Source organism: Schistocerca americana, chromosome 5 (assembly GCF_021461395.2).
Source record: "Schistocerca americana isolate TAMUIC-IGC-003095 chromosome 5, iqSchAmer2.1, whole genome shotgun sequence".
Taxonomy (NCBI): domain Eukaryota; kingdom Metazoa; phylum Arthropoda; class Insecta; order Orthoptera; family Acrididae; genus Schistocerca; species Schistocerca americana.
In genome coordinates, this window is record NC_060123.1 from 519037794 (window position 1) to 519061427 (window position 23634).

The 23634-nt window shown below is 42.8% G+C and overlaps 1 protein-coding gene across 4 annotated transcripts in view; it reads left to right on the plus strand.

The window, feature by feature from the left end:
* Positions 1–23634, plus strand: part of LOC124616726 (cytosolic carboxypeptidase 1-like) — a 514069-nt gene that overhangs the window by 85198 nt on the left and 405237 nt on the right. For all 4 annotated transcript variants that reach the window (XM_047145088.1, XM_047145090.1, XM_047145089.1 and 1 more), the window contains exon 3: positions 4170–4252. In XM_047145088.1, coding sequence (XP_047001044.1) covers positions 4170–4252 — 83 coding nt within the window. The remainder of the gene's footprint in view (positions 1–4169; positions 4253–23634) is intronic.

Here is a 23634-nt window from a genome sequence, read left to right on the forward strand (position 1 = left end):
GTTAAGAGTCTGTATGTTGAAGCTGCTGAACTACCACTGTCCTACCGCCGTGACTTTCTCCTCGGTAGATATGCATGCCGTTTGTCTGCCATGCGTGGCCATCCATCCTATGCCTCCTGCTTTGATGGATGATTCCTTTGATCGTCAGTATGGGGCTCGTCCTTCTCTGTTACCTCCTAGAGCCCGCTATCGGCACTTGCTACAGTGACTTATCTTCGCACTACCTGCTCCATTCCCGGTGGGTGTGGACCCTTCGTCACCTTCGCTTCGTGAAGTGGCCCATGTTAACACTGTTCTTCATTCGCTTCCTAAGGACACTACAACAGCCTCGGTCTGTATCCTTCAATTTCACGACCTTCGCATGGAACTTTGCGATAGTACCTTTGTATACTCGGATGGCTCTCGGACTGACCGTGGGGTCGGTTGTGCCTTCCTCATTGGCACCCGTGTCTTTAGATATCAGCTTTCGACACACTCCTCAGTATTCACAGTCGAGCTCTTCGCCTTGTATCAGGCCACGGAGTACACAGCCTTTTCAATTGTATCGTCTGCTCAGACTCACTCAGTGCCCTTCATAGTCTATGTGCGCTGTACACCGTCCATCCCTTAGTGCAGCGGGTCCAGGAAAACTGTCAACTGCTCACTCTTGGTGGAGCCAGTGTGATGTTTCTGTGGGGCCCTGGTCATATCGGTCTGCCACGAAACGAGGCTGCAGTCAAAGCTGCGGTCTTAGTACCTCAGTCTGTGAGTACCTATATTCCCTCCGATGATCTCTGTGTTGCCGTCTGTCAGGAGGCGGTGCCCCTTTGGCATCGCCAATGGTCCTCCCTTCATGGGAATAAGTTACGGCTTATTAAGCCTCTCACAGCGGCTTGGACGACCTCGTCTCGGCCCTCCCGCCGGGAGGAGGTTATTTTAACTCGGCTGCGTATTGGGCACTGACTTTTTAACAATCGTCACTTGCTAAGTGGTGCTACCCCACCACTTAGTACACAATGCGCCCTGAGAGCAGGGCACCGTCTAAAGTTCCACCTAACGTTTCGGGTAAATAAACGCCGCCAAAGGAGAACAAAGACAGCCATAGCTGGTCCATTGCTCCCGCAGGGACATCTGTATTGCAGTGGAACTTAAATGGATAGCAGTTGCGTTTGGAAGAACTGCAGCTCCTGGCTCATGGGAGACAGTTCTGTATCTGTTTAAAAGAAACTGGTTTTTTATGATTGCCGCCCCAGTTCAAGAAACACTTATCTAGAGCTACAGACTCGTCTTCAGCAGTTACCTTTGCCTTTGCTCTCCAGCGCTTGCAGACACTGTCCAACAGGAAGGGTCATTCCGCTGACTACATTCCATTGTGGATCCATTTGCTGACTAGGCCAGTGACACCACGAGGATGGATGCTCCAAATGGCAAATGGGTCGACATTCAGTCAGCGGATCATTTCGAACTACAGGAACATGCCCAGGAAGTATAAATAATTACACCAAGCTGATGCACCGAGCAACCACTTCGGCCTACAAACTATTCCTTACTGGAGCGAAGAATGTCACTAGAGGAGCAGTACCAGTTCTACAAAAAATAAACATCAGGCGACATATCACTCCTAGTGATAACGGCGGTGTCGGGTTGTACCTGAGGCAATTGGCCTTGTTATTTGCAAGGTCAAGGGGAACCCCCACTCCCTCCGCGAGTAATCCCCAAATGTCGGGAAATTTTACGTGCTCATTCAAAGTCACTCTACCAGACCGATCTCTATGAATAAGATGGCGGGAAACCACCTCCCCTCCTCCCAGGACCAATAAGAATAAAGTCCCGTCCCTGCTTTCATTACTAGAGCGACTGTGTGGCCTCGTTATTCTTCATTCAGTACACTTCAGTGGATCACCATGAAGTTTCACAGGGATCAGCCATCACCCCAAGCAGAATAAAAGAATAAGATGACGTATAAGTACAATTAATCCCTTCCTCTCATAACTGCTGTTTACAATTTTCAGGTAATTTATTGCAGTTTTACCGATTTTCCATTTATCCCCGTCTCCCTCCAAAGATATACGTAAATATAATGTTAATCAATTACCGCAGGGCAACACAACATAGTATGCCAACATCCAAAGTTCAAGAATTTCTGCAATGCATTGTTTAACATCGAATACGCTCCTGCAGAGATTTCAAATGTCAAACAAATATTGTGACATGAAATTTGAAAAAAACTCTTGCTGTTTACCAAATCTGTATCAGTTCTACATTAAAAGTGTGTGACATTGTAATGTCTATGTTAAAACATGTGTTCTGTTCTATTGCTAAAAATACTGTACTATATCATGGCGTTTCCTGTAAGTTTCCACATAGCATGTCCATCACATAGTATTCCAAAATACACATGTAAATACAAGACGCTTGAAAGTTCAACAGTTTCCACAAATACCCACACTAAGTAAGAGACTGAGCTATTACCACAGTGCAACAGATAAAGTGTTGCTACGAGTAATATGCCCTTGCAATTACTAATGAGTCACATCATAGTGTTTAAAATGGCATAAACACGTTCCATCACTATTTACATGCTAGTCTTTTACTCTGCACAAGATCGACAAATCCTGTTAGGCTTCCAGATAGGTTGTTCTTCAGAGAGTATTGATTATCTCCTCAGCTGTGGGGACCAAACGATGTGTAGTGCTTTTGACTAGTTACTTTTCGTATCATGATGTGACAGCAGTGTCCATATTACTGCTTGGTGATAGGTAACAATGAAACGAATGTGGGGACTTTTTAAAATTGTGTTGGTCTGATACACAGTGCTGTCTGGTAAGAGTTAACAATTCATTCTCCCGAAATCGGAAGCCCTTGCCTATTTGATGAAAACGATATTGGAAATGTAGGGGACGAGTTTGTAAAAGGACACTGGCAATACATGCTACACTGATCACCCAGAACGTTATACCACCTACCTATTAGCCGGTATGGTCACCTTTGCCACGTGTAACTGCGGCAACGTGTCGTGACGTGGAAGCAATGAGGTCTTGGTAGATGGCTGGAAGGAGATGGCGCCACATCTGCTCACAAAAGTCACCTAATTCCCATAAGTTCCGGGGAGGGGGGTGACCTGTGACGCCAGCCCATGTGTGTTCTCTGGGCTTCAGATATGGCCAGGTGGGGGACCAGCTACCAGTTGGAAGTTGCCACTGTGTTTCGCGAACCATTCCATTATACTCTTGACCTTCTGACATGGCGCATTATCTTCTTGAAAAGCCACAACCGTCAGGATACATGACGTCGTGGAGGGATGTGCATGGTTTGCAACCAATGTACGATACTCCCTGGCCGTCATGGAGCCCCGCAAGAGCTCCAGTAAGCCCTTGGATGCCAATGTGAATGTTCCCCAGAGCACTATGGGACCGCCACCTGCTTGTCTTACTCCCGCAGCACAGGTGCCAAGGAGCTGTTCCCGTGGAAGACGACGGATTCACGCCCCCGCCCCCCCCCCCCTTTTTCCATCGACAAGATGAAAAAAATATCGGGATTCATTAAACCATGGAACACTCTGCCACTGCGCCAACGTCCAGTGTCGATGGTCACGTGCCCATTACAGTCGTAGCTGTCTATGTCGTGGTGTTACCGTTGACACACGCATGGTTCGTCAGCTGCGGAGGCTCATCGTTAGTAGTGTTCGGTTCACTGTGTGTTCAGACACACTTGTGCTAACCCCTTTTTCAAGTGTGATTTTAGTACTGCTACAGTTCACCGCCAGTCTGCCGATCCTACGGCGTCCGACATCTATAATGATAGGTGGCCACCCAACCCTACAACGCGTCTGGCTGTGGTTCCACCTTGGTTTAGCCACGTGTTGCACAGTCGCAATAGTACTCGTTGCAGTTTCTACACAGGGGCAGCACGCTTACTGATACTACTCCACCGTGCGTGTGTCTGGCCAGCAGTCATTTCTCGCCAGGTGACCCGCTATCGCCTGGACGTGTTTATATGTATAGTAAGTCAGTGGTCATAATGTTCTGGGTGATCGGTGTATGTTATTTTGATACCCCTCTTATTAGCAAAGATGATATCAGTTAATCCAAATGGTTAAACTGTTCAAGAACTTAAGAATTTTTATCTTTTTTTATAGAGTATTTTTCGTATGAATTTTATTTAGTTAACTTTTATTTCTTAATTTTCAGATAAGCTTATACGAGGAAAGATTCTGGAACGTCTCTGCCGTAAGAACACTGGTGTATTGGGTCTGATTCTTCATCTACTAGAGGTACGTGTGTCGGTCTATATGTTAGTCTCCGGAATCATTTCATATTGTTTTTATTTTCACCCAAGCTGCTCAATCAGAGTTGAAAACTGTTCCTTTTTGGTGACTAAGAACGTGGTACACAATATGTGTCGAAATAAGTTTCCGCAGGAACTGGAGAAAAGAAAAGCCTATACCGCTTATCTTGACGGAAGTCACGCTGCTTTGGAAGGGGTGGAGGCCAGAGTGGGGTCGCATGTAAGAAGATAGCACAAGGAGAGCTATTCACTTCGATGAGCTTCGGAAATTTATGGTACTTTATACGCATCCCCGAAAGTTCGGAAATATTGGCCTGTTGAGTTGTTATTTATGAGGGACTCCTTCGTGAATGCTTTTTTTTTATTATTTTGTGGAAAGGTTGTGCGGCTTCATCACAGGACAGCCCGTCGATATCTCGAGTTGGTAGCTTTCAGCTTTCTGTTCAAGAGTCTGTATTCAGTGTGAAACCGACGAGCGTTTCTGCCTATCCGATGTACTTAGTGTCTATAGCGCGATACAGTAGTATGTTCCGGCATAGTTAGAGGCATATATAAACCGACTGTTCTCAGTACGTGAAGAACATATGCAAAAGTGGAATCGGCAGCTTTGCTCTAAACCTGGAAATATACCACTTCTAAAATTATAGTTTGGTTCAGAAAATCTTAAGTCCATCTGATCAAAGGTTCCGATGCCGTTGAACTTGGAAAAAATGCGTAAGAACAGAAAAATCTAGAACTGAAGTTATGAGATACAGTTGAGCTATAGTTTCCATCACTCTTCTGACTGGTTTGATGCAGTGCGTCACGAATCCCTCTCCTGTGCCAACCTCAGAGTAGCACCTGCACCCCACATCTTTAGTTACTTGTATGTAGTCCAATTTCTGTCTTTCTCTACAGTTTTACCCTCTACAGCGTCCTCTGGTACTATATTGGTTATTCCCTGATATCTTAACTCGTGTCCTATCACCCTGTACCTTCTTCTTGTCAGTGTTCTCCATATGTTCCCTTCTTAGCCGATTCTGTGAAGAAATCCTCATTCCTTAGTGTCCACCAATTTTCAATATTCTCCTGTAGCTCCACATCTCATATGCTTCGATTCTCTTCTGTTCCGGTTTTCCCACTGCCCTTGATGCACTAAGATGTGCCTACCGCATGAGGATTACCGACAAACAGTGCTGCTGCATTATCTCGTTTACCGTCCAAATCAAAAGAAAGAAAAAATTGAAAAAGCTTTCATACATATTTTATTGACGCATCATAATACAGTTTTCCCCTAAATCCACATATAAACGAAAAATTAGAGTAGTGAACAAATCTAAAGTAATTTGAAGTGAACACTTTCTTTCATAATTTAGCAAAAGTATAACTAATGTAGCTTGATAATACCCAAGGGGGCGAAATAAGCTAATTACTAAATTTTGAAATAAGCGTTTATTTCAAAATAAAAGTCTACACAGGAAAATGATTTCCTTCAAGAAAATTACATCGGCTATTGACTAGCACATGCAAGAGATTGTTAGCCTTTTCCCCATACCGGTGGCACTGTAGCTCTTCCGGAAACTACTGCCCGTACTTTTTAACAGATTGCTGGCTGGTAAAAATGTAAAATAATGTAGAATCACCGTTAAGTGTACGGTCCACGGAAAGGCGTACACTTAAGCGTAAATATTTACATATAAGTACTTTACTATGTCACTGTACATTACTGTTGAATTTGCTGAAGGGCCACATGTCGTTAAAAAATTGTTCTTGCAGGGGAAGCAGTACCGTGCTTCACACTGTATTCTCATCCTGGAGGAGCGGGGTTCAAATCACTGTTAAGCCATCCCAGTGACGGTTTTCCATTGTTTGCATAACTCATTTAAGGAAAATATCAGAAGGTCTCATTTCCTTCCTTTATTACGATGCTTATTTCTCCCTCTGTAGGTGGGAGTCAAGAATGTATTTTCACTTTTCGACGAGGAATTTGGTGATTGAAATTTCGTGAATAGATCCCTCAACAGTGAAAAATCGTTTGTTTTAATGACTGCCGCCCCAACTCGCGTATAATATCCGTGGTACTTTCTTGTATTTCGTGGTATTAGGGAAGGAGCTGTCCTTGAACTTTTTCGGTGTTCTCCTCCAGTTCTATGTGGTGAGGATCCCATACCATCCAGTAGTAGTCCAGAAGCAGGACTGACGAGCGCAAATGTTGGTAGTTTTTCTAATAATTCTTTTTAAGTGTTCAGCCATTAACACATAGTCTTTGGTTTAACTTCCCTCACATAGTTTTCTGTGTGATGGTTCCAATTTCAGTTGTTCTTAATTGTAATGACTAGGTTTTTACTTGAATTGACAACCTTTACATTTGCGAGATTCGCCGTGTAACAGAATTTTGACATAACTTCAGTACTTACGTGGAGGACATCACCTTTTTTATCGTCTCGACTCATTTGCTACTTTTCGGACCATGTAGACATTTTCTCTAAATCATTCTCCAACTGATTTTGATCTTGTGATGACAACTCTAGATGATAAATAACAGCATCATCCGCGAACAGTCGTAAGAGGGCTGCTCAGATTGTTCCCTAAATCTTTAATATAGATAATAACAGCAGAGGACGTGTACACTTTCTTTAGAAACACCATCTATCACTTCGGTTTCACTGCATAACCTTATTGACAGGAAATGAACCTAGCCGCACAACTGAGACGATACTCCACAGGCAGGCCATTTGATCAGAAGCTCGTTGTGAGAAATTGTGTTAAGTCTTCTGCGAATGTAGACATAGGAAACCAATTTGAGATCCCCTGTCGATAGCAGTGATGTTGCTCAATTGACTCTGTACGTAAAGTTATTTAAACTATAATATTTTGTTTGTAATGGGACTGAAAACTTTTTCCGTTGGCAATGAATATTGCGCGAAACATCCTAAGAGCAGTCTTCGTGTCCTTTAGATAGCATGCAGAAGCTGTATCGATCATCTTATGTAGGCCACGGTACCGCAGTACTGCAATAGCAGTGTGATGGATAGTTCACGGGAGTGTTTGTTGCTTTTTCTGTGGCAGCGCAGGGGAAGTTGAGGCAACTGACGAGAGCTTTGGCAAACAGCGAAGAATCCTGTCTGCTGCAAGCTGTTGGAAGACGAAGGTACGCAGCAAAAATGTAATTTCATGCAGAGTGTTAAGTCCATGTATTCCAGTGGGTGTCATAAAAATTACTCCGAAAAAGTGTCAAACTAACTCAAAGATATCTCTTATTTACTGCTAGATCCAAGCGATGTGGTTTTAACATACAGAAGTGTCTGTGATGGAGATCGTTGAAGTAACTTAATGAAATGTCATTACTCAAGAAGTGATAACTCTCTAAACCGTGAACAAAATGTACCAAATTCGATTACCTAAGTGATACAAATGAGAGATTTCCACAACAGAACATTTCTCATCTGGCAGTGGCGTTCCTTGAGCTGATTTCTTTGATTCACTAGTGATCTGTAAGTGTTAAACGACGCTAGAATAAATTTCATTTATCGTTTTCCAAATGTGGGGTAACAGTCTTGGGCATAATAATTTTATCCTGTGGAATCATGCGGAAAGTACTACTTAGCCAGAACTGTATTGAAAATCGCAGAGGAAAATTTATAACTGAGCTAATCTCAGTCCGTATGCTACTGCTGCGACAGTATCCAACGGACGGGGGTCAACGCGATAAAGTCTTGCCATAACAAGCTTTTTTCTTTCTGAATAAAGCACCTGATTGTAGAGCTGTGAGTACTTGTACAGCTCGGAGTTTACCCGTCATTAATAAAGCATATAAAAGTTAAACTTAAAATGTGACACACACACACACACACACACACACACACACACACACACGCAACCTCGCACGCGCGCAGAGAGAGAGAGAGAGAGAGAGAGAGAGAGAGAGAGAGAGAGAGAGACACAGACAGACCGACAGACAATAAGACTGATAAAACGTGATATTTCGCGACACGTTGAAGCCACGTTTACCGTCGCTTTGTACAGGTCAGTAATGCGAGATAATCGGGTTGTTCACAATGCTCATTGCTTAATTGTGGGACAGAATTTGTATACAGCATAATAAACGGCGGTAGAAAATTTGAACGCTCTGCATTCGAATTTACACTTTCGAAACCTTACAACTTGGTTCTAAATAATTCCATAAATAATAGACTTTTACTAAAGGAGTAAGCACATGTTCTAAATATGTCGCGCTGACCGTGGTGCAGCAGCTTAGTATCTGTGTGGGGAGAAGTGAAGACGTTGACCCTTGTGATCAATGGGGGGTGTAAGCGCGCAAGGTAGGTGCCGGTACGGTTTACCCTGGAGCACGCGAACAAATTCCAACACGCGAACTTAACGGAATTGGCAACTGCAGGTGGCTGCTACCACCCTCGTTTCATTTCATCCATTCTGTGAACATAATTGTGAAGTGTAAAGTTAAAAAGTATCTTAGCGTCTGTTGCGTTATCATCATCAAGGAATTAAGGACAGGAACCATTATCCTCAAGGACTCAAGTGACAGTGTCACCCTCAGGACGGGGAGCGGGGGATGTGAGGGGGGGGGGGGCGGCGCACGCGCGCACACACACACACACACACACACACACACACACACACACACACAGAGAGACAGAGAGAGAGAGAGAGAGAGAGTTGGTCATCAGTAAAGTAAAATCACATTCCGCTGTATGCCCCAAAAAGGTTGGTGCATAAGTTCGTAGCGTTAAACATTGTCATTTTGTCATTGGGAGACAATGATGGAGCTGTGGACGCTGGAAAAATGGAGTGCAAAGTGGATAAACGCGCCATTACCGACATATTCTTGTGACTGAGTTCAACAGATAGGTGACAGCGGCGGAGGCAGTCAGAAATACTATTTGTGCCGTGTATGGGGACAATGGCATTGGACAGAGCATGGTGTAATGTTGTTGCATTAATTTGAGGTGTAAGGGGTGCTGCTATTCAAGACCATAAAAGTGGGTTAAAAGCTGTGAGCTATCTGAGGAAGTTAACCTTGCATCACTGCGCAACTGTTTCACCAGGTATCCAGTCTAGCTTACCAAATTCCCAACCAGACTAACATTAATTATAATCTTTTAATAGTCATACGACAACCGGTGATATATATAAGAGAATTTAAATAAAAAGAAATAAATCAGTTTATATTTGGAAATTTATTTTAACGTTGATAATTGTTCCGTTAAAATTTCAGCATATCAAACTTGATTTATAACTAAACTGGTGCCTTATTTAGGATTGTGTAAGTGTGAGTTTGTAATCATACGGAACACATCAAATAGGGAGCCAAGATTGGGAGACTACATACAATACTGCATTCATAAAATAACGCACGAAGAACGTTGAAACATATGCAAGAGGAAATTAACCACAACCAACCGATTCAATTTTCACCCAAAGAAGTTACGTTCGTAGCGCGATCCTGTCCTTCATGTAATTACCACACACTGGTATACTAAATTCATACTAACTCTCTGTGAAATCTTCCCGAAAAGAATAGCTGAGGGCTAATTTGATGATTACATCACATGCTTCACGTGGTCAACTTGGTTTACACAAAGAGTGTAACTCCACAATAATTTTGATAATTAAAATAAATTAGATCGAAAAGCAATTTACAAAAGAAAAACCTCGAACTGGTTACTATCGTCTTACTATTAACCTGATGGGTCAAACAATTGTATAAGCACGTGGTACTGGTCTCACAAAGTACACCCCACGTGGGTTGAACATAAAGAAAAGTTGCTATATTGAAAATATTGTCAAGACGAGATGTTATAATCTCACGCACATTCTCATTTAAGATTGATGATCTTAGTTAGAGTTACTGATCAACACGTGGTTCCGCTTTACTCACAAAGTAGTGACAAAGCAACTACCAGAATATATTCTGAACTTCACACTCGAATTACACTGTGTTGCAATTTAAGATAACATTAGATATTTTAGATCTAAACCTGAAATAAAGGTGATTAAATTTTCAGTTAGCCTGAACTTAAGAAATCCATTGTCCTACGGACTTAGCAGACACGCGCTTAGCCGGAGATCTTACCACTTCAGATGCTCGCCGTGGACAGACTGACCTGGGGCCCTACCGAGCGTGCTAAACAGATGCAAACGGAAGTGACCAGAGAGGCAGCTTCCTATACCAACATGACAAGGGACGGACAAGACCATACTAAGAATAGAAACCTTTGTGCTTTTAGAAAGCGTAGCTACCTGTTCAGACGTTGGTCCTACTGTTCTCTAGCAGACAGGCTTGTCTGCTACCATGAAGCATGCAACTAGAAATACATTTACTCATTCATCCTCTCACACCGAAGGGAAGGGGGATGACAGTATCTTATCATATACAGTATATAAAAGAAAGCGGATGTAGGTTCCGTATGAGACTGTGTGACATGAATTACATATAAACTGTGTTTCAAAGTGTAGTAGTGTGACAGATCGTTCTTGTTTATGTGTAAAAGTAACACGTTTCACTGTTCAGTCTCCTCCCAGAGAGTCAGAAACACCACAGTAAATTTAGAAGAGGAATTTTTGCCGTAAAAGACAACATATTTAAGAAATTAAAATGAAAGGAATCCAACGGAGACCTTTCAATGGAAAGAAAAAGGTTTTCCCGTTTTACGGAGGATCGGTTTGACATTAGTGACTCCCTACGTACAGGAAGACCTTCGGAGTTTGACGAGGGTCATTTAACGCATTAATTCACATTGATCCACGTTACTGTACTCGATAACTGGCAAATGTGATGAAATATGATAGTTCCGCTATCGTGCCACATTTGCATGCAATGGGAAAGGTTCTAAAATGGGGTTATGGATACCGCATGCTGTAAGCTAGAATGACAAAAATCAGTGGGTGGCCATGTGTGCCGCTTTGCTTGCTCGTCATCAATTGGCTCGTGAAGAACGCCGACCACACCTATCCTGTATCGTTACTAATGACGAGAAATAGTGTCTCTGTGCTACACACGGGAAGGAAAGGAATGGTTGAGCCCAAACAAAACAACAACTCTCCTTACAAAGACCTGTGCGCAACCACAAAAGGTAATGTTTTGTATCTTGTGGAACAGTGTAGTGTACTGCGTATTGCCTACCCGAGGTGAAAGCATCTCTGCTGACATTTGTCAACAACTCAAGAACAACGATCAGAAAGACTGCGTGAAGTGATGCTATTCCACTATAACTCCTGCCCACATTCTGCTAGACTGACAGAAAACACTATAAAGGAGTTGGATGGGGAAGTAATTCCGCACTCACCTTATTCACCTGATCTTGCTCCCTCAGATTTCTGACCTTTTCCACTCTCTGTCGAACAACCTTCAAGGAACTTCCTCTCCTGATGAAAATGCGCTTCGAACATGGCTCGAGGAGTTCTTCGCCTCAAAGCCCCGTGGTTTCTACAGCCGCTAAATGGAGAAGTTATCCCGCTGTTGGCAGACTTTTGCAAATAGCAAAGGAGAATGCATCTGTTATGAGTATCTGTTATTTAGAGGTAGTGAAGTGCCTAGCCATTAGTTAGAATTTAAATGCTGTACCGTGTTTCAATGTCTGGGCGCTCTCCGTTCCTCAAACCTTCCTTCCATCCTGTTTGACGTTAGCTGTGGTGTCCCTACGTTGCTTAAGGCAAATTCTGGGTGGATTCACTTGAAAAGGGCATTACCGATTTCATTGCTTATACTCCTAGAGGAAAAGTGCCTAATACGAGACACACTTTTGTAAACCCATTTGAAAGACCTAAAAGTAAGTGCAATTTCATTTTTTATGATGGTAAAAATATCTTGCATTATTTAATTTTATCATACAATTATCTTATTTGCAATAATAAAAAATCTTTCAGAATAGTTATTAAATCTTCACAAACAAGGCATTTCGTAGAAATGAGATCAACGTTTCCTAATATGAGACAAAAATAATATTTTGCTTTAATTATTTTATTACAGAATAATGACGTAAGAATATACAATGTTTACATGTTCATTCGTTTCTGTTATCCTTCACTCATTTCACACTACTTAGGTTTATATTTACGACATCCGGTCTTCTGTGACACCGCAATCTTCATGAGCTCAGCGATAACATTTCGTGTACTGTGTCCATTTCTCCTCGTGTTTGTCTTCAGAAAAGCGCCTAGTACAGAACAGACACTCTGCGTCATCGTCATCACTGCTGTCTGAACCCCAACTGTCATCAAGATGGACATCGGACGATTCTTCTGCTTTACGTCTACGATTTGAAGATTTTCCACTCTTCTCCCCAAATAACTTTCTGGCTGCTTTCTTAACTTCAGTCTCTGATTTCTTCTGTTTAGATTCTTGCAATTGCTTCATATAAGGAATTGAAGTTAGTAACGCAGCAGAGCACGAACGCGATGTTTGACCTATTTGACTATCTCCAGGTGGTTTTGCGATGTGTGGGAGGGGTCTGATGTCTGCCGGGCTGACAGCTTGACCATCACCATCAGTAGTTTCATTTTCGTTTTTGGCATCTCTTTCTTGAAGAGCGTCAGCATGGCGATGAATTGAATGTTCATGTTCCCTAAAGATGTTTCTGTTGCATGGGATGAGACCTGTTTTTCTGAAGGCATTCACACATGCTTGCATTGCTGCTGCTCGGTTGTAAGCTGCCCCAAATAACCTGTCTATTAATAATGGGGTGATAACACGACCTGGGTTACTTGCCAACCACGTTTCTATCTCATGGGCATAGTAAGTTTTCAAAGGCCCCATAAATCCGACTTCACGTGGCTGCCTTTTATGCGTTGAGTGAGGTGCCAAACATACAATATGAACATTGTTTTCAAGTGCCTTATCTGACACAGAGAGATTCTTTGTGTGGGAATAATGCCCATCAAGAATCAAAATGACAGGATCATTTGAAGATGGCTTTACATGACTCACAAAATGATCAAACCACTGCGTAAAAAATGTGAGTTTGTATCCAGCCACTTGCATGACAAGCTGATACTGATCCTGCAGATGCACCGTCCATCAATTCCTGCTTCATATTCTTCCTTGGGAAGCCGATTAGTGGTGGAACATAAGTGCCAGCTGCGTTCATACTCGTTACAACTGTGATGAGATTTCCCCTTTCTGCTGAAGTCAAGACAGCAACTTGTCTCTTTCCTTTCATAGCAATAACCTTGCTGTGTTTGTGCTGCACAGGCGTCACCCCAGTTTCGTCAACATTGAAGACTCGATGCGGGTTATGGTTGACTTCAGATAGCACAGATTCGTAAACATCAAAAAATCTCCCCAAATTTTCTGGAGTGAAAGCTTTCACTCTAGTTGCTGCAAGACCTTGAGGAGTTCTCATTGATAAAATGGGATGTCTCTTAAGGAAAGCTCAGACCCATTTCTATCGTGCTGAATCCTTTTCTGAATTGGAGGGATTCTTCAGCCTATTCCTGACAGCTAACTGGAAGACCATGCTTCCTATGTCCGTACATTTAAGAGAATAAAATCGCTCTTCCATTGCAAGGCAGTATTTCACTACTTCATGTTCCAGTTGAGATGAGAGAACAGGCCTCGTGCTAAGATTAACACCAACCAGCTTCTCAGGTGTACGAGTTTTATCCTTCACATACCTTTCCAAACTACGTGTTGGTACAGCAAAAACTTTTGAGGCTTTTAAGTACCCCATCTCGCGATTTCTCACACATGTAATAGCACTAACCATGGCGTCTTTATCCCATGTTTTCCTTTTAGGCGCCAGTGCCATCTACAAAGAATAAATACAATAACCAGACATACTTCTTAAAGGACTTCAACTTCTACGATTTTATTTGTTAGATTATTTTTTATAAGTACTGTGTACGGAGTACTTTGAATTTGGAGTAATATTGATCAACTTCTGAGCAAAATACTGCCTTGAAAGAAAGTTCCAGAAAACATTCCAATTTCTGATCATAAGACTAATCAAATTTAATTCCTGTTTATGATAATTAATCGAATTAAAGTAAACGCAGTTGCCAAACTTTTACTACAATAAATGATAAAATATTGTTATCTCATGATAGTATTGTGTAAATTACATATAATAAATCGTGAGAGAACGAGTTCCCTCAATATGCTATAGGTATCGTAATATGCGGCACTGAACTGAGAATAATGCCAATCACCCGCGCTTGTGCTGTGTGTCTGTTGACCTTGTTGTCGATGGGGCGGCAACCCTTAATTTTCCTTCCTTTCTCCTTCCCTCAGCATACTCCACAGTTCAGCTGTGCTGTGTAGATAGTTGTGACGCCGGCCGGTGTGGCCGAGCGGTTCTAGGCGCTTCAGTCTGGAACCGCGCGACCGCTACGGTCTCATATTCGAATCCTGCCTCGGGCATGGATGTGTGTGATGTCCTTAGGTTAGTTAGGTTTAAGTAGTTCTAAGTTCTAGGGGATTGATGACCTCAGATGTTAAGTCCCATAGTGCTCAGAGCCATTTGAACCATTTTGATAGTTGTGACGGGTGCGTGAGAAGTGTAGTTTTGTTCTTGTTCTTATTTTTGTAAGTTAAGCAGATGTAAGAAAAGAGTACGGAACAGCGAACTGACATACTGCTCCTTTCTAATAAGATTTTGGCGGATGCCGAGAAAGAGACGGATCGTCATAAATTGTGTCGCATGGTCTCACTTCAAACAATAGAGAGAAGTTAGAGATTAATGCAGGACATTAGCGCACTGGTTGTACGCCACAGTCTCTCCTGATTGTCCACCAAATAATGAAAATATCCTCCACCGGCGCGATCCCAACTAGCTACTTCCGAACTAGCGCGTCCTGGTCATGTAACGTGAAATGTACTCATTAATTCACTAAACTACCAGCTGTCGCTGTTACGGTAAAGTCACAGGAACATATCTCCATATTGCTTTGCTGTGCTACGCTTTTGCTTGGTTTCCCTTCATTTTCATATCATCATCATCATCATCATCATCATCATCATCGGCGCAACAACCCTCTGTGAACCTTGGCCTTCTGTAGAAGAAGTCTTCCTTGTTTGCCGAACTCCCAATTTTGAATTCCAGTCTCCTTATGTACACTCTGACACCTGCCTCCCTCCATAGTTTTGGTCTTACTACTCTCCTGGTAATCTGACACTGCGCTGAACATCTTCTCAACCATTCTATCGTACGCTCTCAGTACATGTCCTGCCTTCTAATCTTAACGTATTTAGTCTTAATGTTTTTTTTTTTCGAAGTTGAATAATTCTGCCAGTACTTGAGCATCATTCCAAGTTTGGGAGAAGACTTTAAGCTTGGCGGCTGTACTGGTGCTGTAGGAAGGGAGCTGGCTAAGTAACGTCAGTGTGTTCCACCCTTTCCCTCCTCCCAGCTGCATCGACAATATTCCACTGTACACACACCCATCAACCATCTTCAGTAGTCGGAATTCCTGAAGCAAATTTCAGTGTGCGGGAATGAAGGCTTTTCGTACAATGCGATCTACGCTAGACCTCCAGTGCTGCATGAGTTTAGTGTACATAGATATCATTGACATTACAAGGGAAGTGTTGTATTGACAAGACTTTGTTCTGGACGTAGTAGTGTACATAAATTGAGAAACCAATATCAATAGTGCTCAAAATATCGGTTCTACTGCCTTCAATGTTTCCTCTACAGGAGAGTCAAAAGACTCAAGGAAATTACTGACACGTGGTTTCCCGAACTCTCATCAAGCTGCGACGTGACTTTCAAGGATAAGACTTGTTTTCCCCCAACATTGCCGTGCTCCTCTGATGCTTCCTGTCAGTGATCTCGATGCTGGAAGCACATCAAAGATCTTCCTCTCATTTTTAGGGTTGTAACTCCAAGAGTTCCTGTGTATTAGCTACCTGTGATACAAAGTTTTTATTTATACTGAATTTTCGAAAATTCACGTGATTTTAGTTCCGGCAAAATGTCATGTAAGACTGGTTTGAGGGAGTAATGAATTTTAATCCATGTACATGAGATTAATTTACATGAAGCTTAGAAGTGGATCCTCCGTTGAAACACACATTCTTACTAATATTTCGTTTATCAACTTGGAAAGCAATTTACCTAAGCATATAACAACTTCATCTGTGCTTATAAATTTCCACAGTGCAGTTCCGTGCTTGAACGCTTGCAGATTTGTATACTGGCGAAATTTAGTTGGCACCGACTGCCAATTTCTCACGCCAAGTCGTGGAACTGCCAGAAGGCAGCACGCCGCACTTAAGACCTTCACGCGAATTCGCCAGCAGTCTCTGTCTGCAGCTGTTTAGTTACGGTAATTTTTCAACTAATAGCTTGGATTCACATTCCGCGGAGGACCTATTTTTATAAAGTAAATGTTAAAACTGCCTTAGTTCACAGACGAGATTTCAAAAATTTTCAAAATGCGTATCGAAAATGTTTGTCATATTTAGTGAGGCTATGATGTAGCAGTATTAAATCGTAAAGTCGTCACAGTACGCGAAAAGGTGAGTTCACTAGGTAAATGCATATGTTATACGAGGTGTTTCAGGATCAAAGGAATACACGTAAGAGACAACAGCATGCTGCATTCTTAAGAGAAGAATCGTACGATCATAAACTGTATTCTCTACGGTGATCCGAGCTGTTATTTACAGAAAATCATTTGCTGTGTTTTACTGTCAATTTCTTTTCACAACTCATGTTCAGAAATGTTGTGTGCATTGTCCCGTAACAGGAACAAAGACATTAAACTCGCGAGCAACTGAACCTGATTTCTTGGCAATGTTTGTCTATGCACATCCGTCTGCAAAGAAACTGCTAAACAGTTATTTATTGGTGAAAAGTCATGTGACGTCCGTAGCCACGAAAGGTCTCCACTACTATCGATTAACGCCTAGGATAAGTTTAATAGAGACACTGCCCCACTTTTCATATACGGGTCTCCAGCCTGTTGCAAATGCATTGCGCACTTGTCTGCTCAACAGACATGCATAATCGGTTGTCAGAATACTTTGAACTGAACTGCAGCAACCGTACACAGTTACTTGGGTTATCCACAACAATTAGTCCTGCAGGTTAATTATCAATTACGCGATACCACATTTTGACCAAGAGGTGACACAGGAATTTACTTTCCATAGTGTTATCAGGATTTTGATTCTCCCATGTAACGAATGTTATTGACTCCGTGCCTTGTAATCATTAATCCATATGTAAAAAAAAAAAAATTTAGCATCAGTTTGTAATAAGCAGTTCAGCATCATGAATTCCTGCATCATTGCACTTTATCATTCCTCTTGGTGTTGCACAAGCTGCTTGTGCTAGGTATGTGCCATACCGTCTGTACAGAATATGCATATGTATAGAAACATCCTCACCGTTGCCACGTTTACCAAACAAATGCGTACGTCAATTGACTTCGTTCTGGCTTGCCTGATTTAGGAGGGTTGCTGTAATTTACAATTGTAAATCTTATTATATGATGTGAGGCCAAGAGTATTTACCGATACTGCCTACACTGTAAGTCATAGCAAAGAAAATGTAACTGCTTCCGTTTAAGAATACTAACACTATTTAAAACACTGTTTTCGAGCAAATTGCATGAATATGGTTGCGTTCCTAGCGTCGCCGTTGAATCCTGTATTCGGAAACCGTTGACGGTGGATATGTTTACATGATGGTAATGTCCCGTAGATATTATATATACTACTATACCTTAACGTGTTTTCCGCTTAAACGCTTAATACATGAAGCATAAAATGAAGCTACGGAAATTCTTCGCAAATAGGAAAAGTAGAGTTTAACACCCGGTTGACGACAAGACTTTAGAGAGGGAGCACAAGCTTGGAATGGACAACGATGAGAAAGGGAATCAGTTATGTCCTTTACCGGGACCCAACTCAGTATATGCTTTAAGCATTTTATGGAGACTATGCACATTGTGAGATCATAGTATGCGAAAAGGTGCGTTCGCTAGGTAAACGCAAAATGGCCGAATGTGAATCCATTATCTTACCAGTGCGCCAACTACCCTCCGGAATACCGATGCCTTAGGTTGATGTGTGACATGGTGCTCGGTCGGGAAGATTGGTCCATATATGGCCAGAATGATGGTGCTGTTAATAACTGCAGATAAAAAACCACCGGCGGTCAAGTGTCTCATGTTCTGACCATCGTTTACATGAAACTGTAGCGTATGTACTCCGCAACTGCGAATAGATTTCTTAGACTGTAGCTCAAAGTAAGTCATTGTATTTGCAGTACTGATTTTTTTCTTGAGCGAAAGATAAGAAAAACAAAAACAAGTTCCCGAGAAGACTGCTCCGTTGCTCGTCGAAAACAGACTATTCGTTACCATATATATAATTATGTATCCACAGAATATTGTTGTTGACGCATGTACACAATGGTACTTGGATCACATCGTCGGAAGCAAGAATTTATTTTTGGACCAGGATAACGACGCACTGCTCGTTACTTAAGCATTGTGATATCGCTCTTGCCTTCACATTTGCCGACCGATGCGCGCCAGCTTCAGAAAGGCAGCTGCAGATAAACATAGAGCTCCTGGCCCGTCGCTTTGCTTCTGTCAGGAAGTCTAATGTGGAGCGGCGGTGCTTTGGGAGTCTGGGCTTTATTATTAAATCTCCTCCTCCTCCTCCTCCTCCTCAGTTTTTTTCTGATCCAGACTGCTGCGCAACGCGACAGGCACTGACGGTCATTGATTCTCGAGTGCTGGTAGTAAATTGACATTACCACATGTGATTAAACCACACATGTGTGCGTATAGTAGCAGTTTTTAGTAATGAGGATTATGAAGAAAATAATGCATTCTTGATGTTGAACATAAAACGACAAGCCTCTGCATCGAACACTGTACTTTTTCCAGATCCGTGTGTCGTATGGTTGAGGGTACACTTCACGCCTTTCCGATCCCATTCGCATGGTGCGCCTGTACTACTACTTCAGGTACTAGTGTAGGTGTCGGCCTGAATTTAATGAATTATGAGTATGAATAATGTTTCTTCGCTCAACTTGGACAGTACTTTCTCGAGGTTCTTAACACTAAACATCAGCGTAACATAATCTCCCCCTGCAAATTGTTGAGCATTCCCATAGCACTCTCGCATTGAACAAAGACGGGAGTAACGAATACCTCAATTTCTTCCATTTTCTGTTTTATGTTTTATTTAAAAGTATCACCAAAGAATGTAGTGCGGTGGTCACGTCATCAGACTTGTAATCGGGACTAATTCAGGATCTCCCCCGACCAGTCTAAACAAACACCAGAAATGGTTCCTTTTGAAAGGAACAGGAGCAATTTCCTCCCGCCTGCTACATCGGTAAGAGCTTGTTCTCCATTTCTACTTAATTACCTCACTGTCAGCGAACCTAAACACAAGAATGGGATGAACAAAGTTCAGTGGGTGATCCCTTTTGTGCTTCAATCGTACTTCCGTATTATTCGTATCTCGAATCTATCCGGCATTTGCCTATCCCACTGCTACATTTTTGAGATCGTTTGATTATTGTGGCCGATTCCAGTGTTTCAGCAATTGTTTTATCCAACAATATATGACCTTCTTAACTCCACTGCTGGTCATTGCACTACCGGGAAGGACAACAAAATACCGAAATTCTCGCATTTGTGATAATAATTGCCTGGGTGCATAAGTCGAACGGAACTTGGAAAACGATAGGCTACGACATTCTTTGCTGCTTAAACTCTGTAACAGAGTTGATCACTCGCAGTGAGTGGCGAGTGGCGGCGTGTCAATCAGCAATCCATAACAAGATGTTTTCAGTGGATGAGGTATCTGGAGAACGTGCTGACCAGGGCAGCAGTCGAACACGCTCTATGTTGTGGTATCAGGGCAGCACGGGCTACAAGCGAGCTTCTTGACGAATAGCCAGTTGGCTTCTCTCTAGGATTCTTCGGCCAACGTTTATTTGATAATATTTCTGGTGTTTCGGCAGCGCGAGTGGGTGGCATTGTCAGACTTCGCCCTCCATTACTGGTGTTAGACTGGAGTCAAGCTCGCGGCTGCAGATTATACAGGGAGGTGACAAAAGTCGTGGGATACTCATAATAGTGTGATAGCTTGTCGGAGCCCATTTTGCATGGCGTTCTGCAGCAGGACGACGTGGCATGGTCTCAACAAGTTGTTCGAAGACCCCTGCAGGAATAATGTGCCATGCATCCCATATATTCTGAAAGTGTTGATGGTACACGATTTTGTGCATGACCTGACCTTTCTTCAAACCAAAAGCGAACAATTATGGCCCAGCGACGTGGTGCACCATTGTTTGGGAGCATGTAAGTCCATGAACGGCTGCAAGTGGTCTCCAAGTAGCTGAACATAACCATTTGCAGTCAATAATCGGTTCACTGGACCAGAGGACCCAGTCCATTCCATGTAAACGCACCCCACACCATAATGAAGCCACCACCAGTTGGCACAGAGCCCTGTTGAGGACTTGAGACCATGGCTTTCAGGGGGGTCTGTGCCACATATGAAGCCTGTCATCAGCTCTTACCAACTGAAATCACGACTCATCCGACCAGGTCAGTTTTCCAGTCGTCTAGGGTCCAACTGAAATGGCCACGAGTACAGAAGAGGCGCTGCAGGCGATGTTGCGCTATTAGCAAACGTACTCGCGTCGGTCGTCTGCTGCTATAAACCATGAACGCCAAATTTCGTCGCACTGTCCTAACGAATATGTTCGTCGTACGTCCCACATTGGTTTCTGCGGTTATTTCACGCAGTGGTAGTTGTCTGTTAGCACTGACAACTCTACACAAACGCCGCTGCTCTAGGTTATCCGTGGTGAGAGGTAACCCCTGAAATTTGGTATTATCGGCACGCTCTCGATACTGTGGAGTTCTGAATATTGAGTTCGTTAACGGGCACCGAAATGGAATGTCCAATGGGTCTAGCTTCAACTACCATTCCGCGTTCAAAGTTTGGTAATTTACGTCGTGCGACCATAATCACGTCGGAAACCTTTTCACATGAATAACCTGAGTGCAAATGACAGTTCTGCCAAAGCACTGCCCTTTTATAACTCGCATTGGCGAGACTACCGCTATCTGTATCTGTGAATTTTGCTACCCCGACTTTCGTCACCTCAATGTATGTGCCTGGCGCGCGAGCCTCTTAAGGCGCGCCAGGTTCCTGCACATGATATGCGGCCGCGAGCTCAACTCCAGTTCATCAGCAGCAGTGGAGGGTGAAGCTTTGACAATGCCAGCCACTTCCGTTGGCGAAACGCCAGAAAAAGTATCAAACGTCGGCCGAAGAACACGAGACCGAAGTCAACAGGCAGTTTGTCAACAAGTGGCCTCAAAAGGCTTAGCATTTTATGATACAGGCTTCTGTTATCTTTCTGAAACATAACGTCACGAAGACGACGAAGATAGCGCGGAGCCACCAAGCTTCAAACATCAGTAGTGTAACGGCTGTTTTCGAAACCATGCGAACCAGACGTGATCACGGTGGGTACTCAGTTGGACCCCACATCATCACCCCAGGTTCTGGGCCCGTGTGACGTTAACGAAAGCACCACACACCGTTACTTCTCATCACAGTCTCCACACAAGAATACTTCTCTATAGTGATACTGTACGCAGAACTGGGACTTGTCTGAAAACAGGACGTGGTTTCTTCCGTGTCCAATGTTGTCGTTGAGCGCCCCCCAACGGGCACTCCTCTGTCTGTTCTCTAAGGAAAATGGCAACAATAGCCTCCCTACTGACTAACCGTGGTGATCGAGACATGGTAGCACTCTCCGTGTGAGCACTTATTACAAACAAGCCCATTTTCGGACTCAAGGAACGTGATGTGTACGATCTCGTAAGGCCTACTCAAACTGGTGGCACTAATGTGCATTTCGTGCAACTGTTTCAGCGTCATGATCGGCCTCATCTTAATGCGGCTGTTAGGCGCGTCAACATGGGGAGGGCGCTGATGGCGGAGGGCAGGGATCAGTGTTGGTGCCACTCCTGTCCCTTATTTATATAAATGATATGCCCTCTAGTATTACGAGTAACTAAAATATTTGTTTGCTGATGACACTAGCTTGGTAGTAAAGGATGTTGCGTGCAACATTGGCTCGGTATCAAATAGTGCAGTTCATCACCTAAGTTCATCGCTTGTAGGAAATAAAGTAATGCTAAATCACAGTAAGACTCAGTTTTTACAGTTTCGAACACACAATTCAACGAAACATGACGTTTTAATTTCACAGAATGGGCATATGATTAGTGAAACTGAACAGTTCAAATTCCTATGTGTTCAGATAGATAGTAAGCTGTCGTGGAAAACTCTCGTTCAGGCTCTCGTTCAGGATCTTGTTCAAACACTTAATACTGCATTGTTACTATTCGAACGGTATCAGGAGTGAGTGATCGTTCGACACGAAACATAGTCTACTTTGCTTATTTTCATTTGCTTATGTGGTATGGTATTATATTTTGGGGTAACTCTTCCCATTGTAAAAGGATATTTTTGGCTCAGAAACGAGCGGCTCGGGCAATAACTGGTGTAAGTTGACAAACCTCTTGTCGACCCGTGTTCACGAGCCTGGGTATTTTGACAAAAATTATATATATATATATATATATATATATATATATATATATATATATATATATATTCCTTATTGTCATTTCTTGTTAGCTAATATTGTTAATTCCCAAGAATTAGAAGCTTTCACTCAGTTAATACTCGGCAGAAATCAAACCTGCGTTTGGATCGGATTTGCTTAACTCTTGTGCAGAAAGGTATGCACTACATTGCTGCATCCATTTTCAGTAAGCTACCACTAGAATTCAAAAAATCTTTGCAGTAATCCACGCACTTTCAAACCGAAACTGAAGAGTTTCCTCATGGGTCACTCTTATTCTGTCGAGGAGTTCCTTGAAAAATTAAATTGATTCCTGTTGTATTGTTGATTGCGTTTACTTAAACTTATGGCTCGACATTTTTCGGGTTCATAAACATTTTATTTTTATCTGTTATTACTTTTCTGTTGTAATTTCATGTACTGACACGTTCCATGACCTTGGAGATTTGCTCCTGAATTTGGTCCTACAGAACTTACCGTATAAATAAAACTACAGCACTGCTCTCCCGAGCGCTTGTCGAATGAGACTTCTGAGATTGAAATCCAGACACCCCCCTCTCGCAAGTGCCAAAGATCTAGAACGCTTTTATTCTTGAGGACCGCTGGAGAGAAGAATGGGAGGAAAAGACACCGCCTCAGGTTAACACCTTATTGGGAACATCTAACAGACCCCGGGGCTTTGACTTGCCCCGCAAAATCTGGTCTAGCCTTAACAGGATCAGGACGAGCCACGGCCGTTGTGCGGACTCCTTGTACAAATGGAGCATAGTGCCATCACCACAGTGCGACT